The 18,644-nt window shown below is 37.8% G+C and overlaps 1 protein-coding gene across 9 annotated transcripts in view; it reads right to left on the bottom strand.

Moving 5' to 3' along the window:
* adgrb3 (adhesion G protein-coupled receptor B3) overlaps positions 1 to 18,644 on the bottom strand; it is a 171,504-nt gene that overhangs the window by 12,544 nt on the left and 140,316 nt on the right. For all 9 annotated transcript variants that reach the window (XM_047351269.1, XM_047351272.1, XM_047351264.1 and 6 more), the window contains 6 exons: positions 16,601 to 16,727; positions 15,484 to 15,587; positions 15,234 to 15,336; positions 3,671 to 3,821; positions 1,904 to 1,973; positions 1,431 to 1,497 (listed from right to left, as the gene is read on the bottom strand). In XM_047351269.1, the coding sequence (XP_047207225.1) occupies positions 1,431 to 1,497; positions 1,904 to 1,973; positions 3,671 to 3,821; positions 15,234 to 15,336; positions 15,484 to 15,587; positions 16,601 to 16,727 (622 nt within the window). The remainder of the gene's footprint in view (positions 1 to 1,430; positions 1,498 to 1,903; positions 1,974 to 3,670; positions 3,822 to 15,233; positions 15,337 to 15,483; positions 15,588 to 16,600; positions 16,728 to 18,644) is intronic.

Genomic DNA, 18,644 nt, shown 5'->3' with positions numbered 1-18,644 from the left:
CCTATCAGATTGGTCACATCACAATTACAAACGTCAATGTGTTTTATTCAGATTGTATGGGTTAGAACAACACAAAGTAGAACATAATTCTGCAGGAAAAAGGTTTTACAAATGGTTTATAAATTAAAAACTGGTGTGCATATGTAGTAAGAGTTTTTATTCTAATACCCCTAAATAAAATTGCCTTCAGACTTCCCCAAATTTGCAAAATGCTAGTATAACCTTGCATTTGCTAGTGAACATTAGTGAACAAGCAGCATCATGGAGACCAAGAGACATAAACAAGAATACAGTTGCGGAAACGTTTAGAACAGGGTTAGGTTATAAAGCAATATTCCAAACAAATCATAGAGTACTGTTCAATGAATCATTCAAAAATTTGAAAAATATGCCACGACTGTAAACCTAACATTTTACAGCTATCTACCTAAACTGACCGGTTGGGAAAATATATTATTTACAAAAGCAGCATAGAGGCCGATGGTTACTGTGGAGGAACAGCAGAGTAACCCATTTTTTACAGAGGCATCTTTTGAAAAACAAAATTATAGCCTTGTTAAGTATTGTTACACAGTAAAAACAATTACACTTAAATAATTACATTTTAAAATTTACAGTGTTAAATAATTGTGTGTGTTACCTGCAGCCACCATGGTAGGTGCAATACTTTAAAACTGTCTATAAATTTCCCCCCACTTGCAACCTATTTCAAATTCTTGTAGATAAAAAACTCAATACGTATTTGCTGGAGTGTGGTATTTGATTGCTGTAAGGAGCAAAATAATTATTATCAGTACAATTATAACTTGCAACTCTGTGGCATGATATTCTCACTGCAGATGGTCAGACGGGAGCTTGTGTTCGTCTGAAGTTCCTCACAAAGGAAAACTAAAGCCAAGCAAGACCTCAAGTGTTCTTTTTTCTTTACTCTTAAATTAAATCATTTTGTCATTTTCATGTTCCGCCAAAGAACAGAAACTCGACAGTGAAAAATAGCATTACATATCTGCTGTCTTGGTTATTCAGCAATCTGGATAATAATGAATCTGTGGGTAATTTTCTAATTACAACTATGTAAATATAGGGTGATTAAATTACCCTCCTATATGAGATGCTGGACAAATCTAAATCCTAAATACTTAATAACCCCAGAGCTATATGGAAGACTATTATATGGTAAATGAAAAGGGATTATTTGAGCACAGTGCCTGATGGGATGCTCATTACTTTGACTTTGAAACCACATCACAGTTAAACAGCAATCATACTGAATCATGACTAAAGCAAATGAGCATTATTGTTTGCAATAATGCTTTCCATTGCTAATGAAATAACTCATGAAGTGATAAATCTTTCACATTTCAAAATACATTGTGTTATATAAAAGAGCAAAGAGGGATAAAAAAGAGACATCGGTAACCAAGACGTACCAAAACAACAGCTGCTGCTGGTCCAACGAAGGCATACAGGAGCCCACCCTCCAAGGAGAGCCAACAGCTGTGGGGGAAACAAGGAAAAAAAACAATTAACTCCCACTACAGCATTAACTTCCACGTTAATGGTGCACTCCAACACACCATTGTTATTTTGTTCAATTGTCAGCGGAGAGGTGCCATATGCTGTTACTCCACACCCAAAGTTTCACAGAGCAATAAAATGCTAAGGAGATTTTAAGCAGTGCTTATGCATTTGGTTTCCAGCAGAGAGGCAGCTCACATGAAATTGGGGTCTTGCTGTGCTATTTTGAAATTTGATTGGGTTCATGGGACTTTGTTTATGGCTCTATTTAGGATAAGTAAGCCACTGCAGAAGGATTTGATCATTATTCTTAAGTGTTGCCATGAACCCAACGTGTCTGTGTGCAGAATATTAAAGATATGGGGAACAAAAAGCAAAAACTTACTATAAGGGTGTCCCGTAGCCCTTTGTTTTAGTGAATCCCATTGAAATGGCGACAACTAAAGCTGGTAATCCTTTAAAAGAGAGAACATTAAACAGTTACTTAAGCAGTTGGAGTCACAAGAACATAAACTCACTTCTGTGCACCAAAAAAAAGCAAGGCGCTGTACATTCCAGTCATTAAACAAAGTGCAGCTAAAGGGATTTCTTTAGAGATCAGCTATATATATTTCACCATTTTACTCATTATGTTGTAAAAAATTCCATTAGGAGGTGATGGAAAAAGGACTGCATGGTACTTTAATAAAATGACAGCAGTGCATCACATAGGAAGTCATGTAGCTAGATTTCATCACTGTATTGTGAGAAATTTCACCTCTCTTCACCCCCATCTCTCACACCCCCTCCACCCCACCCTGATGCAATAAGAATAGGGTTTTTTTGCTATGTGGTCCCTCATTATAGATCAGTGTAATTGATTCAGTCTTCACTATTATGTGCTTGGAATATTAAAGCGTTTCCTCTCCAAGCGTCGCAGGCAGGTGCTATTGATGTAATCAGTTTCCTGGAGACACGAGCCAAAGACCCTGTGGCCATCCTGTGCCTCTCTGCAGTGCTGAAGAGGTAAAGTGTGCTGAGTGCTCACAAGCACGCCATAAATCAGAGAGCAGCAACAAGGCAGTGTGGATGCTGAAGCGGGCTGAATTAAGAAACAAACAGTATTCTTTAGGTGGCATGTTGTTTCATAGATCAGCTTTCATCATGTCAGTGTCACCTGCTTCCTTACATATCAAAATGTTTTGGCCCAGGTTTTGTGTGTGTGCACATTCATCATATTTTGATGTTTTATTTTCATGCATCTTTTCTCAAATTTTACTTGCCTGTGATTTGTTTATTACCATAATGTCTACCATGGCTTACAAAAAACAGAAATCCAAGTCATAGTAGAACAGCCTTTGTCCATGTTTTGCAGCAAGCAGTGGCACTGCAATGACTAAGAGAGCCTTGTTTGTTGCTAGGTAACAAGAAGAATGAGACTGGGCTCTTTCATAATCAGATTGATTTTTTTTTAAAGTAGAGATTTCTCCTATAACCTAAAAGAAGTAACTATATGGACAGGGTATTCAGACTGACATTTATCACATCTTTGTATTTTGATACAGATACAGGGTTTATTACCAGAAGTGCTTATATGCTGATGTTTTGCACAATTATTTGTTTTAATAGAATCTATCATATACAGAGTACGTTACGTTGTTTGAATGCTACCAACTGAATTTCTTTTGCAAAATATAAGACTATTAGACTTTGCCAAACATTTAACAAAAAAAAATTTCATTTTTCCTCATATTAAATTCTGCTTCAGCATATACTAATACTAGTTTTTAAATATTTAGACCCCCAAACTGTATTCTGCTGCAGTGTACTGTAAATGCCAGGCTCCCACCCTCTTTATCAGACATAAGGTCATTGCAACCTGCTATAGGAGCGCTGCACCAACACTCCCGCACCCCAATCCCCTCTCACACACACATACACTCTCTGCTCAAGGCCGGACTATTTATCCAGTCCTCAGAGAGCTTGACTGAAGGAATCACAACAAAGAGGCTGACAGAATGAAGATCCAACCGCTCTACAGAGACAACGAGAGCAGCAAACTGAAAAGACGTAGGGTTTGCTGTGTAAAGACACCTCGCTGAGGGCTGCTGTGAGAAAATGGCAGCTGTATGAAGTGACTGGTGCAGTTTGGTGAAACGAGCCACTCACTCACCCCAGCCAAGACACAGGAAACGCTTCCGGATGAGCCTGGTTCGAACCTTTCCTGTCACTGCCATATAGGACTGCCAGGCTTCTGTAAGAACCCAGCAGAAGGACGCAAGGAAGAAGAAGTGCAGAAAGGCAGTTGTCATGATGCACACACCCTGTTAATGGAAGGGAGAAAAGAGTTAGAGATGTTTTTATTGACTGTGGGTTACCTCTAATCCATTATATGTACAAACTGAAATGCAGCTCTAATACTGCTGAAACAACAAAAATGATAGCTCAGTCAGATTTGTAAATACTCCTGTTAACCAAGACACTCCCTGCAGATACACACAAAATATACTGTTAGAATTTCTGCCTTATTTTCTTGGAACTATTCTTGACTGAGCATGTACAGGCATGGTAAATTCCAGGGCTTTAGGCATATAGTAGATGTTGATTATAATGGCTCACTGCTAATTAATACCCAGAATTGAGTTGTTCAGAAAATGTTAAGATTACATAGGACCATCAGATCAAAAAGGGAATATTAATACAGAAATTCAGCTAAAAACAATGTTAATGTACTGTACAGCATATGCACTCTATACTTGGTTGGGGTTTCTGTTTCATGAATTACTGCATGATTACTGCGTGACCCTGAGGCAATCAGCTTGTGGTTCTTTTGATTTGTTAAGGAAGCCCAGGTTGCTTCTCAGGGGTTTTCAGCTCTTCTGCATTGTTTGATCTGCATTGGTGGGGGGTTTGGGGGTCAGGCAGTTTGCTTGTCAGGCAAACAGTCATTCCATGGCCATTAAAGTGTGTATGGTTAACAGTGTGGGCAGGTGCCAAGCCCTGCTGGAAAATGAAGTCAGCATCACCAGCAACCATGTCAGCAGAAGAAATCATAAGGTACACAACAATTTACTGGCAGACAGCAGAGCTGACTTTGGACTTGAAAAAATACAGATATTGCTCAACAATTTTTTACTGGCCGTGGAAACCTCACACTGGATTTCAAGCAACTTGAATTGTGTGCCTTTTCTCTTTTCTTTCAGGTCCTGTGATCTTGATTTTGAAATAAAATCCAAAATTCACTTTCATCTGAAGCCACAGTCCAGTCCTTTTACTTCTAAGCCCAGGTAAGACACTTCTGTCATTGTCTCTTTTTCAGGAGTGGCCTTATGCAAGAAATGCAACATATGTTGCCCATGTCCTGGATATGTCTGTGTATGGTGATTCTTGTATTGACGCCACACACAGACCACACTTTGTCACTCTAACCCAAACCTTTAAATAGGCTTCACCTCGTACTCCTCCCAAGGATGGGGTTATCTCTGTTATCCTTTTTGTTCAATATTTTTCCTTACGACCAACTTTCTTGTAATATTCTTAGATACATGACTGTATGAGCAGCCAGTTTCTTTGGCTTACTTCCTTCTTACCTCCCTCAACAATTACTGTAAATGATTATGATTATGCAGGCCATAACATACACTGACTGGCCAAAAAAAAGCTGGCACCAAAAAAAAAAACAAAGGTCGCACACTCTAATATTTTGTTGGACCGCCTTTAGCTTTGATTACGACACACATTCGCTTTGGCATTGTTTTGATAAGCTTCTGCAATGTCACAAGATTTATTTTCACCCAGGGTTGCATTAAATTTTCACCAAGATCTTGCATTGATGATGGTAGAGTCTGACCTCTGCACAAAGCCGTCTCCAGCACATCTCAAAGATCCTCAATGGGGTAAAGGTCTGGACTCTGTGGTGACCAATCCATGTGTGAGAATGATGTCTCATGCTCCCTGAACCACTCTTTCACAATTGGAGCCCGATGAATCATGGCATTGTCATCTTGGAATATGCCATCAGGGAAGAAAAAAATCCATTGATGGAATAACCTGGTCATTCAGTATATTCAGGTAGTCAGCTGACCTCATTCTTTCAACACATACTGTTGCTGAACCCAGACCTGACCAACTGCAGCAACCCCAGATCATAGCACTGCCCCCACAGGCTTGTACAGTAGGCACTGAGCATGATGGGTGCTTCACTTCACCTGCCTCTCTTCTTACCCTGATGCGCCCATCACTCTGGAACAGGGTAAATCTGGACTCATCATACCATATGACCTTCTTCCATTTCTCCAGAGCTGTTCAGTCCCAATCCCTTGAGTTCCCTTCGTATTGTGCGTGTGGAAATGCTCTTACTTACCCCACTATCCTTCTAGTTTTTAATCATGTGTTGGACAATTCTTAACCCAATTGAGAAAGTTTCTAAAATCTCCTTAGATGCTTTCTCTGCTTGATGCATGCCAATGATTTGACCCTTCTGAAATAGACAGACATCTTTTCCATGACCATGGGATGTGTCTTTTGACATAATAGTTTAAGAAATGAGAAGCAACTCATTGCACCAGTTGGGGTTAAATAACTTGTTGCCAGCCAAAACATGCAGTAATTATCCAATGGGAGGCTCGTACCTATTTACTTAGTTAAATCCAGGTGGCAACTTTTTTTTGGCCAGGCAGTGTAAAATCTGTGTGATAAAAAACCATTTTATCGGTTTTATGTTCTTTGTTGAGAAACTGAACATTGTTAATTCACAAAATTGGCAAAAATAACTGGATGAAATATAGTGATTTGTGTATTGAATGCATTTAATATATATATGTAATATGCTGAAATGTATACATTTTCTGCGATATTTTGAGCACTTCTATTCTTGGACGAGCAGCATATTTTTCCAATTTTGGCACTTCATCGATGTAAAGTCGTAGTGAATTCAAGTTTTTTTTGTATTTTGTAAATATGCATAGTTTTTGAGGTTGCACTTTGTTTTTTTTCACAGTTCTTTCCATTTTGTCTTAATTTCTGTTTAATAAACAATGACATTGTGTAATCTTGCTCTTTGGGGTTTGTAAGCTTGAGCTACGACTTAAATTTAGGACCTACTACAGACTAAATTATTCATACATTTAAATTCTGGAACACCTGTGTACGCTTTTATCTTGGCTGCAGCATCCTGTGCAAAGAATGAGGCAAAGGATCAGTTTGAACCGCAAACACCAGAGGTGCTGAAGGTAGTTTAGCTCAAATCCCAGCCAGACAACCTGACACAGAAAGCTATGGCATAGCATTCCGCTGCAATAACCCTCATTAGTATGCTGGGAATCCCACCTGGAGGCATGTGAGCCAAGGTCAAGTGTTTTACACTGACAGGAGGAGGTAGAAAAAAAACCTTCAACACTGCTAAAAAGGAACAGAGTGCATATGCTGTAGGTGACAGATCCATTTCAGGCTTGACAACATAGCAAGACGTCCTTAGCTTTATTATTCATTCTTTGTAGCTTGCGAGTGGGACCAAAATGCAGTTATGAACTTGGAAAAAGCATGGGAAAGGATTAATGATAACAGAAAAAACTTCGAGAGATGGAACAAGGCAAACAGGACATGTAGCATGGACAGAATAACAGGAGGAACCAATGATGAACAGAGGCAACCAGAGAGCTTATATACAGAGGAAACCATGGAGAATAACATTGGATGCAGTGAGCTAATCAGGGGGATTTGGAACAAATGTGAAAGAGAGCAAAACAGGGAAACTAAGGAAAGGTCAATAATTAACACAGAAGGAACTAAACTACAAACCAAGGGGAAACATATACTAACATTGATCTTGAAAATGAACTAAAATACACAGAGAACAGAGAAAGAAACTAAACCTAAAGGACTGATCCTATGTTGCAACACCATTCTAACAAAAATGAACACAGAGATATGCACTAATTAAGGAAAGACCTTTCAAAATAATAATAAATAGGAGGGGCTTCCAGATGCCCTCAAGAGTTCTGAAACAAAAAAAAAACAACCTAAAACCAAGCGGGCAGAAGGAGTATTGAGAGGTGGGCATGAAAAAAAAACAAAAAACAGAATACTGGCGGACGACCCAGAGGTTGTCGCGAGGAGGCACAGAGTTCTGTTGGGCATTGGATCCAGTAAAGGAACATCAGAGTTCCATTCTAGAGCAGCTGAGTTTTTCAATAGAGGAGTTGTGGAAAGTGACCAGCCAAGAAGACGCCCTGGAGTTTGTCACTGGCGCAGGAGGTATGGAGGCTGGCCAAGGGACTGGCAGAAAAATAATGGAGGTATCGAGATTGTTTAGAGATTGAGTAAGAATAGGTGTTTGCAAGGGAAAGCAATGGTATCCTATTACTGAGGATAGGATGAGCTGAGGAGTTAAATCACATTCCAGACTGTCCACACCATACTGTGAGATCTTTCATATACTTTACATCCCTAAAGCAAAAGCCATCCTAAGTCCATGAATCCCCTGCATTGATCAAAGGGTTCAAACAGGTCAATAATCCGGCATTAGGTCACTTCTGGGAACAACATTCTCAAGGGATGTTCCTAACGTACACATTGATGTTAATATAGAAAAACATTTAACAATATTATAGTAACTTTGAAGGTTTTGAGCCTAAATTTTACAGAACATCAGAACCTTATCAGACTTAAAGGTTATCAGAACCTTTAAGCCTTATATACAGTAAGGCTTAAAACTATTTAAACCTCCTGAACTTTTCCACATTTGTAAATCACAGTATTTTCTAAGGGGTTTTATGTGATAGACTAACATTATACCCTTAATTATTTCATATGAAAAATTGTGAAATAAAAGCAGAATGGAAGGGCAAGGAAAAGTACACAAATAATTATTAAAAGTATTTTTCAAATATAAATCTGAAAAATGTGGCTAACATTAGTGTGATGTCCTCTTTACCCTAATAACCCCTAAATCAAATCTAGTGCAAACAGCTGCTTTCCCATTTCACATTTTTATTTGTGAATAAACTTTGAAAACTGTGTTTCATTTACATTTAACTGTACAGTTATGCACTATTTTGTGTTGGTCTATCAAATAAAATTCCCAAAAATACATTGCCTACCGATGAGTGTATGAATGTAAACGATACTGGGTGAATGTGACTCTAGAGAAAAAAGCGCTTTGAGTGTTTAAAATGAGTGGAAAAGTGCTATAAAAATTCACTCCATTTACCATTAGTTTGTTGTTATAATGTGACAAACAATACACAACAGATAACAGATAACAATTTAAAGGGGTAGGAAAGACACCTTGCTACAGATCAATGTATTTAATCACCACATATATTTGTCACAGTGGATTTACAAAGTACTATGCATTGTAGTAGTATAAATCCCTACACACCTCAACAAACAAAACATAATGGTTGTAAATTGTTATTTAATATTATAGGTAAATAAATAAGTAAATGATGAAGCATATACAAGAAAATGTTTTTTGGGACTTTTTTGTCTTGCTGAACCCCAAGAGCTTTCATCACCGAAGATCAAAGCAACAGAAATATTTTAAAATACATGATGTTCCCTCACTACAGCAGATTTCATTATACTTTTGCATAATGAAATCTCTAACTATAGCCACTATCTCTCCTTGTTCAACTAGCTAGAAGAAACAAATATCTTTTATCTGCAATGAAGATTGTCAAGTAAACACCATTCATATCCAGTGAGGAAAATCTGACTCAGTGTGATGAAATTTATGTGCTGATGTTAACGTAATGAGGAGACAAAGAGAAGTGAAACTATGTTAGGTTTGGTCACTATTCTGCCTGCAGACTTACCCTTAAAGCTAGCTCTGATGTGGCTGCTGCTCATGTGCTGTCCAAGGTGCTGAAAATAGAGCCTGCCTTGTTACTTAGAAACAGGTCACTTGCAACTGTTATGTTTCACGATTCACTTGGATGCCTATACTATCCAGTCTAATTTTTCTAGGACAATAAAAACTGTTTGGAAGGGAGAAAAAGATATAACATGACCACATCGCGGTAGCACAGATTGGGCACAGACAGTCATACAAATAAAAGAGGTTTAAACCTTGAGATCACTTTGCCCTTTTGAAAGGCAAATGCTGGGAGATGTTGAGCAAACTGTGTCAGTATCCATGGAAACAAAGGCACTGAGGAAGGGCTCATATTAAAATGTGGCAGGGCTGATAGACGTGGAGGTGAGGGGAGGTAGTAACGGGGTATCTTCAGGCCAGGTAGGTAATGGCCGTTTTAGATGAGTGGAGAAAATGTGAGAAATCTCTTTTCTGTGGCCTTAATAAACTCCAAAGGTTTGGCCAAGACCTTTTAGTCTTTATCCTCTCCCAGATATTAAGAACAGAAAGAATATTGTTAAGACCTCCAAAAAAGAGCAGTGGTGGATTACAGGAGCAAAGTATGAACACAGATTTTAGTTTTTCTGACACAGAAATGCAGAACATGTAGTTGATTAAAATTATATTGATGGATACTGCTAGTTAAAATTACTCGAGAAGTCCACAGTTCAGGAGGAAGAATTGCTGACAGAATAAAAATTAGTGTGCACTAGTCAAAAAGAAAGCCATTGATAAAGAAAGCCATAAGAAGTCATGAATAGTTACCAAAATCTCATCCAACAAAGGAAAGAATACAACTGCAGATCTACCAAGATATTTTTGACCAACTACACTGACAGGCCCAGCCAGGAAAGTATTAATTTAGAGTAGGAGCCAGGCGGCCCATGATAAGCTTGGAGGAGCTGCATAGATCCACAACTCAGGTGGAAGGAGGTGTTGTGGTCAGGTAGAACCAGACCTAAATCAAATTCAGAATCTGTGGCAAAGCTGAAAAATGGACTGTCTCCCTATAATCTCACTGAGCTATCTTGCAAAGAAGAATATGTACTTATGAACTTTTAAATCAGCTGTGAAAGAGGAAAGCAACACAGTCCTGTAAAAGCAGTTTCAAATGTATTGCATCAAGACAGATTATCTTACTCGGGAGAAAACTGTAACACATCTGTAGGACAGTATGGCAGAGATATGCAACATTATTTAAAAATCGAAATAAGTCTCTGAACCAACTCATGTCACTGTACTTATATATTCCAAGTTGTTCTCTACTCATAGGAGGAATAAGCTGATCATTATTTTGACTGAAACATTCTCCTTCAGTGCTTTAAAGAATAGCTGTGGTAAAAAAGCAGCTAATAAAAAGGTAGCGGTGGTAGAAAAGTGTCGTTGTTGACATGAAAGATGCTGACAAATACTGAAGACATTTTTTTACATTACATCCTTTGGTCTTCAGAATTCAGCTTCATTGCATATTTGAATATGTAACACTCTTAAGTTCTAAACAATGGATTTAATTACTCTTTTAAATATGGCCAGAGGATTTCTGTTATGCGACTTTTAGTGATGTGAGAAGAGCTGTCCAAAATGGATGTAATTGCAGAGATACGCCTAACCTCAAATGTAGTAGATAAAACAAGTACACCATACATAAACAAGAGTGAGGCCTTCTGTGCGTAACATAATAAAAGAGTTTATAAAGATTAGACTGCCAACCTTAGTCGTAAACTTGTATAGTATTGATTGATTGTGTGTTCAATGATTGTGTTAGAGTGAAAAAGTATTTTTTTTGCTTTTTTAAATCTTATTAAAACACTGTTAAATGTTGGTTAATTTGCCATCTTGACAACAATCATTAGATAACACAGCATTAGTTCATGTTCAATGCCTTTAAAATTATTAAAATCTTTAGTTTGGCAACTGATACAAACTTTAATATGCCATTTGGACTGAAACATATTTCCCAGCATTTAATCATAAAGTAAGAATAAGAGATATGGTTCTCTTATATTGTTCTTACTGGGCTTTAAATGCCTGTTGTTTATCTGCCCATTATAGCATTCGGTTTTACATTGTTAAATGTGCTTTTTTTTGCTACCTTCCTATCCATAAAGCCAGATGAAGAGGGACAGAGGACAGCCGAACGACACAGAGACGCACACACAGGTGACTCACTGACTTCCTGCTCCCAGTGGACACCTCCACAGAGAAGAAATGATTTCTATTAGATGACGAGCAACTCTGAATCCACAAACAGAGGAGCCAATTATATGCACTTCTTACAGGAGATGGAGGAAAAACAAGGGAGGCCGTGTCAGGCACCGTGGCAATTAAACCCACACAGGGACTGTGTTTTCTCCTCCTGCTGGCCCACCACTCAAACATGGGGCTCAACTGTACGTCTGATCAAACATGTGAAATATTTCTCAAATATTTTTACAGATGAATTTTCAACATGGAGCAAAAGAGGAAATGTTGAATTCAGTGCCCTGAAAGTTTTTTTTCCCCATAGCACTGATGTAACTGACTAAATCTACCATATCAAGTTCTTTTTCAACTACAACTGTATTGTTCTGCTTCTTGAAACTATTAGAACTGTTTTTAAATTATAAGCTGGAAACATGCATGAAAGAGCAGAAAACAGTAAACTTGGGGACAAAAATGTAGATAAAATAAAAAATAGAAAAACCTTTTCTGTGTTCATGTTGTGGTGGCAGCATAATGCTACAGTATGGGGATGATTTACTTCACCAAGGACAGGAAAGCTTTGCAGACTTGATGCAAGAAGGAGGGAACTAAATAAAAGACAATCTGAGAAGATAATCTATTAGAAGAATCAAAAGACTTGAGACAGGGATGAGGGCTAATCTTCCAGCAGGACATTCGCCCTAAACATAACAAACAGACAAACAGTCAGAGCTACAATGAAGGGTTTAGATCAAAGTGTATTCATGGGCTAAAATGATCCAGTCAAAGTCTAGACCTAGATACAATGGATAATCTGTGGTAAGACTTTGAAATTGCTTTTTCAAGACTCCTTCCAGACCTTAAATCAAATTGAGTTTAAGCTATTTTACAAAGTAGCATCATAGCCAAAATGCTTCTTTGCAAAGACAATCACCTATCTTTTTGATATTCCACGGTTATTTTACCTACCGCTAATGTACAAATATTTATTAATAAATAAGACTGGCATATTACAAATCACTTGAATTGAGTCTAAGTACCTCACTGAGTCAGTCTAAACCATTCCAAAATGACATCTCAAGTACAGCAGTGGATTTTCTGAAAAGTGCATCATCCCTTCCCAGACTTTATAGACAAATATCCTATTAGAGCATGCAGGATGAGTGCTCCATGTAAAGCAGTGTTTCTTTTAATCAACAAAAGGTGGATGAATGGAGGCCTGATTAAATCTGACAAGGCTTCAAATCAGTTCAGCTTTAAAAAATATGTCCTGAGGCCTTGTACATTAATGGAATACGCTACTACTATGCAAGGGCCGGCAAGTAAGCAGATGATCTAATGCAGTTTCTGATATCTTTTGGACATTAAAATGATTGGCATGAAATGAGTCAGTTTTGTTTCAAGTAAATGCTTATGTGAATTCTGTCAAAGTGCAGTGTTTTTTAGGAAATAACACGTATTGTTATTCAGAGGATATTTATGTGTCAAATTAACATTATGGTTTACATTAAGTAATTCAAGGGTTCATGGGTCTATCAAACACAACTGGATCCATAAAAGTTGCACAAAATACTGTATTAAATTCTAATCATCACATTATCAGTGTCTGCAATATCTAAACAGACTGCTTGAATTCAACAGTGGGAGGCTACCATTATTTAAGTGCAAATCATTAAGTGTCTGCATGCGAGCAATATATTATTCCAGTTGAATGAAGTTTCACTATTGTCAATACAGATTGTGGTGGCTGAGATGCTAAATCTCACTGAGTTGTTTGGCCATCATGATGATGGAAAAGAAGAAGAGTACTTAAAATGTGCTTTAATCACAACTGAAATCTTCACCGAAATATCCGTAAAATTGCATCTGTATGATTTTCCAGAATTGTGCATCCTTAAGAAGCATACCTGTAACTATTTGATATTTTGAGCACTAAAATCTCTGCCCTGTGTAACTTGTAATTTAAAATGACTGCACAGTAACAAAGTCCAAATAGCCTACCATGCTAATGAAGCAACAAACTAAAGACCCCAGATCCACACAGACAAAGGACTTTTGTGAAAGCTACAAAGAGAATGAAAAAACTGTTATGCAATAAAATGCCCATAGTTGGACAATGCATCTTTCTGTAGAGCTGCTAGATAACTGATAAGAGCATCTGTGTGGGCAGTTTGTGAATTCAAACAAATTTTATCTCCCCAAATAATCTTTAACATTAGCCACTTGCTCACTGGCTGGTTACTATGCTGGAGAGAAGAAGGGAGATAGTTTAGTGGAAGAAATCCTTCACTTACAGTGCACCAGTTTTCTATTGAAACCCTGCAGTGGTTTATGCTGCTGTCATCAACATGGATGTTGGCATGGGACTCTTTTGGTACTGTCAATAAAATGTATGCAGGAGAGCTTATAGCTTCTAATAAAAAAAAATAAAAAAAGTTTTAGACTGATCCTGAATTGTGTATCCTTGTGTGCATAAGATCTATTTGTAATAAAACCAGCTTCAGTCATTAAACAGTCCCAAATGTCCATAATTTTACTCTTCTTCATAAATTCTTGGCTTTAGTTACCCTTAAATTACCTTTTCCAATAACAATAGATTGTACTAATCAAGAGCTCAATGGTTTTGAGCTGACAGCAGTCCTGTCATGGTTGTAGAATACTTCTGTTGTTGCCATTAAAGAATAAAACTCACAAAAAGAAGGAACAATTGTCCTAAAGGCTATTTAACTGCAGTCTCTTCTTCCACTCCGAAGAAACACATTCAAAAGCAGCTATTTAGTAAGAAAGTGAATAAATTTGACATTTTAAAGTGATTGGGAACAGCTATGTACCAAGAAGATGTTTCAATAAGAGCTTTTACTTTAAACTTCATGGTAAATGAAAGCAGCTTATGTATTTTACATCTATCTAGAATTTTAGGGATGTACTTGATTTTTAGATACAAGTAATTTTAGAGCATGGTAAAGGCCCAATTGGTAATACCAGATGTTTTCAACCTGCAACTCCAGATCAACGTGTAGCTCTTTGGCCCTTCTGCTGTGGATCTTAGTTACTGAGCTACAATGGTATGAAAATGAGCAATGTTTTTAAATATTACAGTCAATGGAAAAGGGTGAGTTTAGCATCTGCTTTTATGCAAAATTTTCAAACTATGTACTTTATTTGATTAAGTGGGAAAAATGCTTTTTTAAAATTTTGCATAAATTTGGAAAAAATGTACAAATCACCCTAAAAATGAATGTTGAACATTCCTTTTAAAATTAAAATGTTTTTGATTTTTTTTCTAAAATCTAAAATAGAAATGTGTTTTCACAGTTTGATTTTAAGAAAAAGTAGATTGTGTATATTGTAAGTCATTTTTGGCTCGAGACAAATTGCATTTTATAGTGGCAAGGACAAAAAATGGATGTTGGTATTACAAAGGTTGTTGACCCCTAATTTATATGTTAAAACTCTAGAACTGACAGAAGGTGCACTTTTTTAATTATGACTGTGAAAGGAGAGAATTATAGTCTATTGCACATGTTTATTCACTTAGCAATAAAAGCTTAAAAGTTAACAAGAGAGACTAAAATAGAGTTCTCAGCTGGAACAATACTCTTAAATCTTTCCAGTGGGCCATTATTCTCATTTAACTCAAAAGCCAGAAACCTGTTAGACTTTCCAAACTGTTTCCACTGTATGTATACATGGGACTTACCACATTGTGGGTCTGTGTTTGTCCAACAAGGATCAAGATGTTCGAGCAGACTATAGATAGGCAGAAGTTCAGCAGAATAATGGATCGCTCAGATCGAATATATCTAAAAGAAAAAATACAAATGATAAAAACAACTATACCTCTGTACTTCTAATAGTTTGCTTTACTTTATTATACATCGAATATGTTACAAGCACACAAGGGTACCATCATATGGCTGAAGAAAATGTCTTTGAAGCATTGCATTTACCTCCATAAGACGGCATAGATGACTGCCAGTGTGATCAAGGAAAGGCAAGACAAACCACAGCCAACTATCAGCGTCACAGATGGGACCCCTGAGTACTCCATAGTCTGTAAAGAAGACAGACAAACAGACACAAACCAGTTGGTGGGAGGCTATATGTGTGGTTCATGCAGGACAGTAAATCTTTAGCAGTGCCTGAAGTCGAGAAGCAATCAAAACAACCACCACCAATCTGAAGACCAATCCACAGTGGGCCCCTTAATTAACTAGGAGGTGTGGGCTTTGGGTGGATTACAAAAAGAAACTTTCCATCCTTTGGTAGCAAGAGTTAAAATAAAAAAATAAAAAACAATAAAAACCCATGAGTAGGAAAACATTGTTTTTACTTAATTCTGCAGATTAGCATTTCAAATTACGAGAACTAGAAACCAAACTACACATATACATACAAACTATACACACACATATATATATATATATATATATATATATATATATATAGTGTAAAGAGAGAGTGATGATACTTTGGTCTTTATTTTCTTTAATTCCTTAATTCAGTTGCAAACCTGCAAAATTAAATTATAAACCTTAAGTATAAACCTTGGGGTAGCATTGTTGGTTATCTGTGTGTGCTTCAGGCCTGCAGAAAAACTCTAACACATTTTTAGTTGCAGTAACACAGAAGCAGAGTGCTCAATATTTTCACTGCCAATTACTTTATCCTGAAATCACAGGCTTCTGCTTCCATTTGTAGTGATGGTAAAATCTTAGCAGTACAAAATCTTATTTATGTATTGCTGAGCAAATTTGATTGATCGCAATAAAATGCCACACAAGCCTTAGCATGCACACACCCTCTCCCAAATCCATGTTCTTACAGTAGGCTATGAAAATATGAGCACAAACTAAAGAATATCCCCACACAAGCTCCCTGCACTGCTGAATTACTATTTAAGGGGATTAGCACGCCACAGATTCAATATTCGCTTCTCACCATCTCTCTCTCTCTCTTTCTCTCTCCAACACACGCACACACATATGCACACACAAACAAGCAGGGTTTCACCTTTACATTAGCCCATCAAACCCACACTGAATAACAAATCAATATGCTACTTACTATTCCTCTCGGTTGCTGAGCCAAAATGGCGAAGGTAGATACACGATCACACGAGCATTTTGTATGGGATGCATCTGTGAGCACCGTCTTACATCCTTTCGCAGACCAGGCTCCCCAAGAATCGTTCCTGCGAGGAGGAGGCAAAAGCAGTTAGAGATTTCTTCTTTCTTTCCGTTTTTTTCAGCGTTGGTGACACGACTACTTCACAGGAACCGTTATCTAGCTTCAGCTTTTTCAAGAGACAGGATAAAATAAAACACAGCAGATCCACAGAGATGGAGAGGATATGGGAAAAAAGGAAAGAAAAAGGGAGGCGAGCAGACAAGACACGGCTCGTTGTGCGGCTCCGAGCAGCGTTTCAGCTGGAGCGGATAGAGAGAGGCAGAGATACGGGGGAGGAGGAGGGAGGAAGCGCGGAGCTGTCCAAGCAGACCGGTGCTGATTGATTCACTATACGTGAATAAATACCAGCCGGGATCCTGGTATCAAAACACCATCAACCCTGCATAGCACTCAAGCTGAAAACATTCATAATTACCTTAGATTGCCATTCCTGCCATTTCTTTAATTCAAGTGCCTGTTTTACGTTTTCCCCCGTTTTCCTATCGCTTATGGTTTTTTTTCTTTCCTCAACTGTTTTAATTAGTAGCTTTTAAATGCTTCCTTAGGGGGGTTTTCACCCTGGAAACGGTGGAAAGCATCAGATTGATACTCTGCTCCTCACCGCCGGAGAGAGAAAGGGGTGACGCTGGTTCAATGAAAAACAAACTCTTAAAAGATCTGGTTATTTTGCTTTAATTTAAACCCTTTGAGAGCAAGAAGAAATAATTTAGGAATGTTCATGAAAACCATTACACATGAAAGTTGTTAAAATCCACAAACAAATAAATCACCGCAGAAGTCAGACCACCCCGCGGAGACAGCGCAAGTGGTTGGAGCCAGTCCCCACTTCACAGCGCTAGAAAGAGAAATAAAAGGAATGACTTGATTTGGCTGATTTTGAGCCCTCAAGTAGAAAAAGAACACATGGCAAAGACTACCTACTGTAATTTATTGACAGAAAGGCTATAAGGGAGTGAATGTGGACAGGTGTCTTTACTGCAGATTGACCACATTTATAAACACCTGTTGTCGAGAGATTCTCCAGAAAGTTTTTTCAAGAGCTGATAAGATGGGAGCCACTAATATTCTTGGGTAGGTAAACCAAAAACCACAACAAAATTTCAACAAAAAACAAAGTTGCATTTCAATAAACATGAATGATCATTTAATATTTATTTCAGTGGTCCAGCTTAATTAGGGAAACAATGTTATTACATAGATTCAGAGATATACTGTATATTGTAAGGGTTTATTTCCAGCCAAGGCTACTCAAAACTCAAAATTCAATTTGTCAGAAAGGTTTAAGCTACATAAGAAAGTCATCTTAAATAACTCTCCAATAAAGGGTAAGCCACAAAAGCTTATTTCTGAAGAAGCTAGATGTCCACAAAATGCTGTTTCCAAGTAAATTATTTCATAGTTGAGTGGAAGAAAAAAAAAACTGTGCTGGAAAAACGTTTGACAGCAACAACTGCAGCCGGTCACTGCTTTAAGAGCCACCCATAAACAAAGGTATTCATGTCGGGTACAACTGGAGCATTCCTTGTGGTCTCCTGAACCAGAGACCGCATCATAGGCATTTTACCTGGGCTGATGGGAAAGGGAAATGACTTTTGCTTACTTATTCAATATGCTGTTTCCGATGAAAGTGAAGTGCTAAATCTACTTTCAGATGACAGCAGATGAGGAGCCATGTCATCTGCTGGTGTTGGTCTACTGTGTCATACCAAAGTCAGCGCAGCCTTCTATCAGGAAACTTCAGTACTTCATGATTTCCCTTTGTTGACGAAATGTATGGTGATGCCAAATTCATTTTCCAACAGAGCTTGGTCTCCACCAGCACTGCCGAAGTTCTCACACCTATTTTAATGACCATGGTATCACTATGATTGATTGGTCAGGAAACTCACCTGGTCTGAACTTCACAGAGAATCTATGGAGT

The sequence above is a fragment of the Girardinichthys multiradiatus genome, chromosome 22, assembly GCF_021462225.1.
Source record: "Girardinichthys multiradiatus isolate DD_20200921_A chromosome 22, DD_fGirMul_XY1, whole genome shotgun sequence".
In the NCBI taxonomy this organism is placed as follows: domain Eukaryota; kingdom Metazoa; phylum Chordata; class Actinopteri; order Cyprinodontiformes; family Goodeidae; genus Girardinichthys; species Girardinichthys multiradiatus.
The sequence above is the reverse complement of the archived record's forward strand: the minus strand, read 5'-3'. Positions and strand labels throughout refer to the sequence as shown.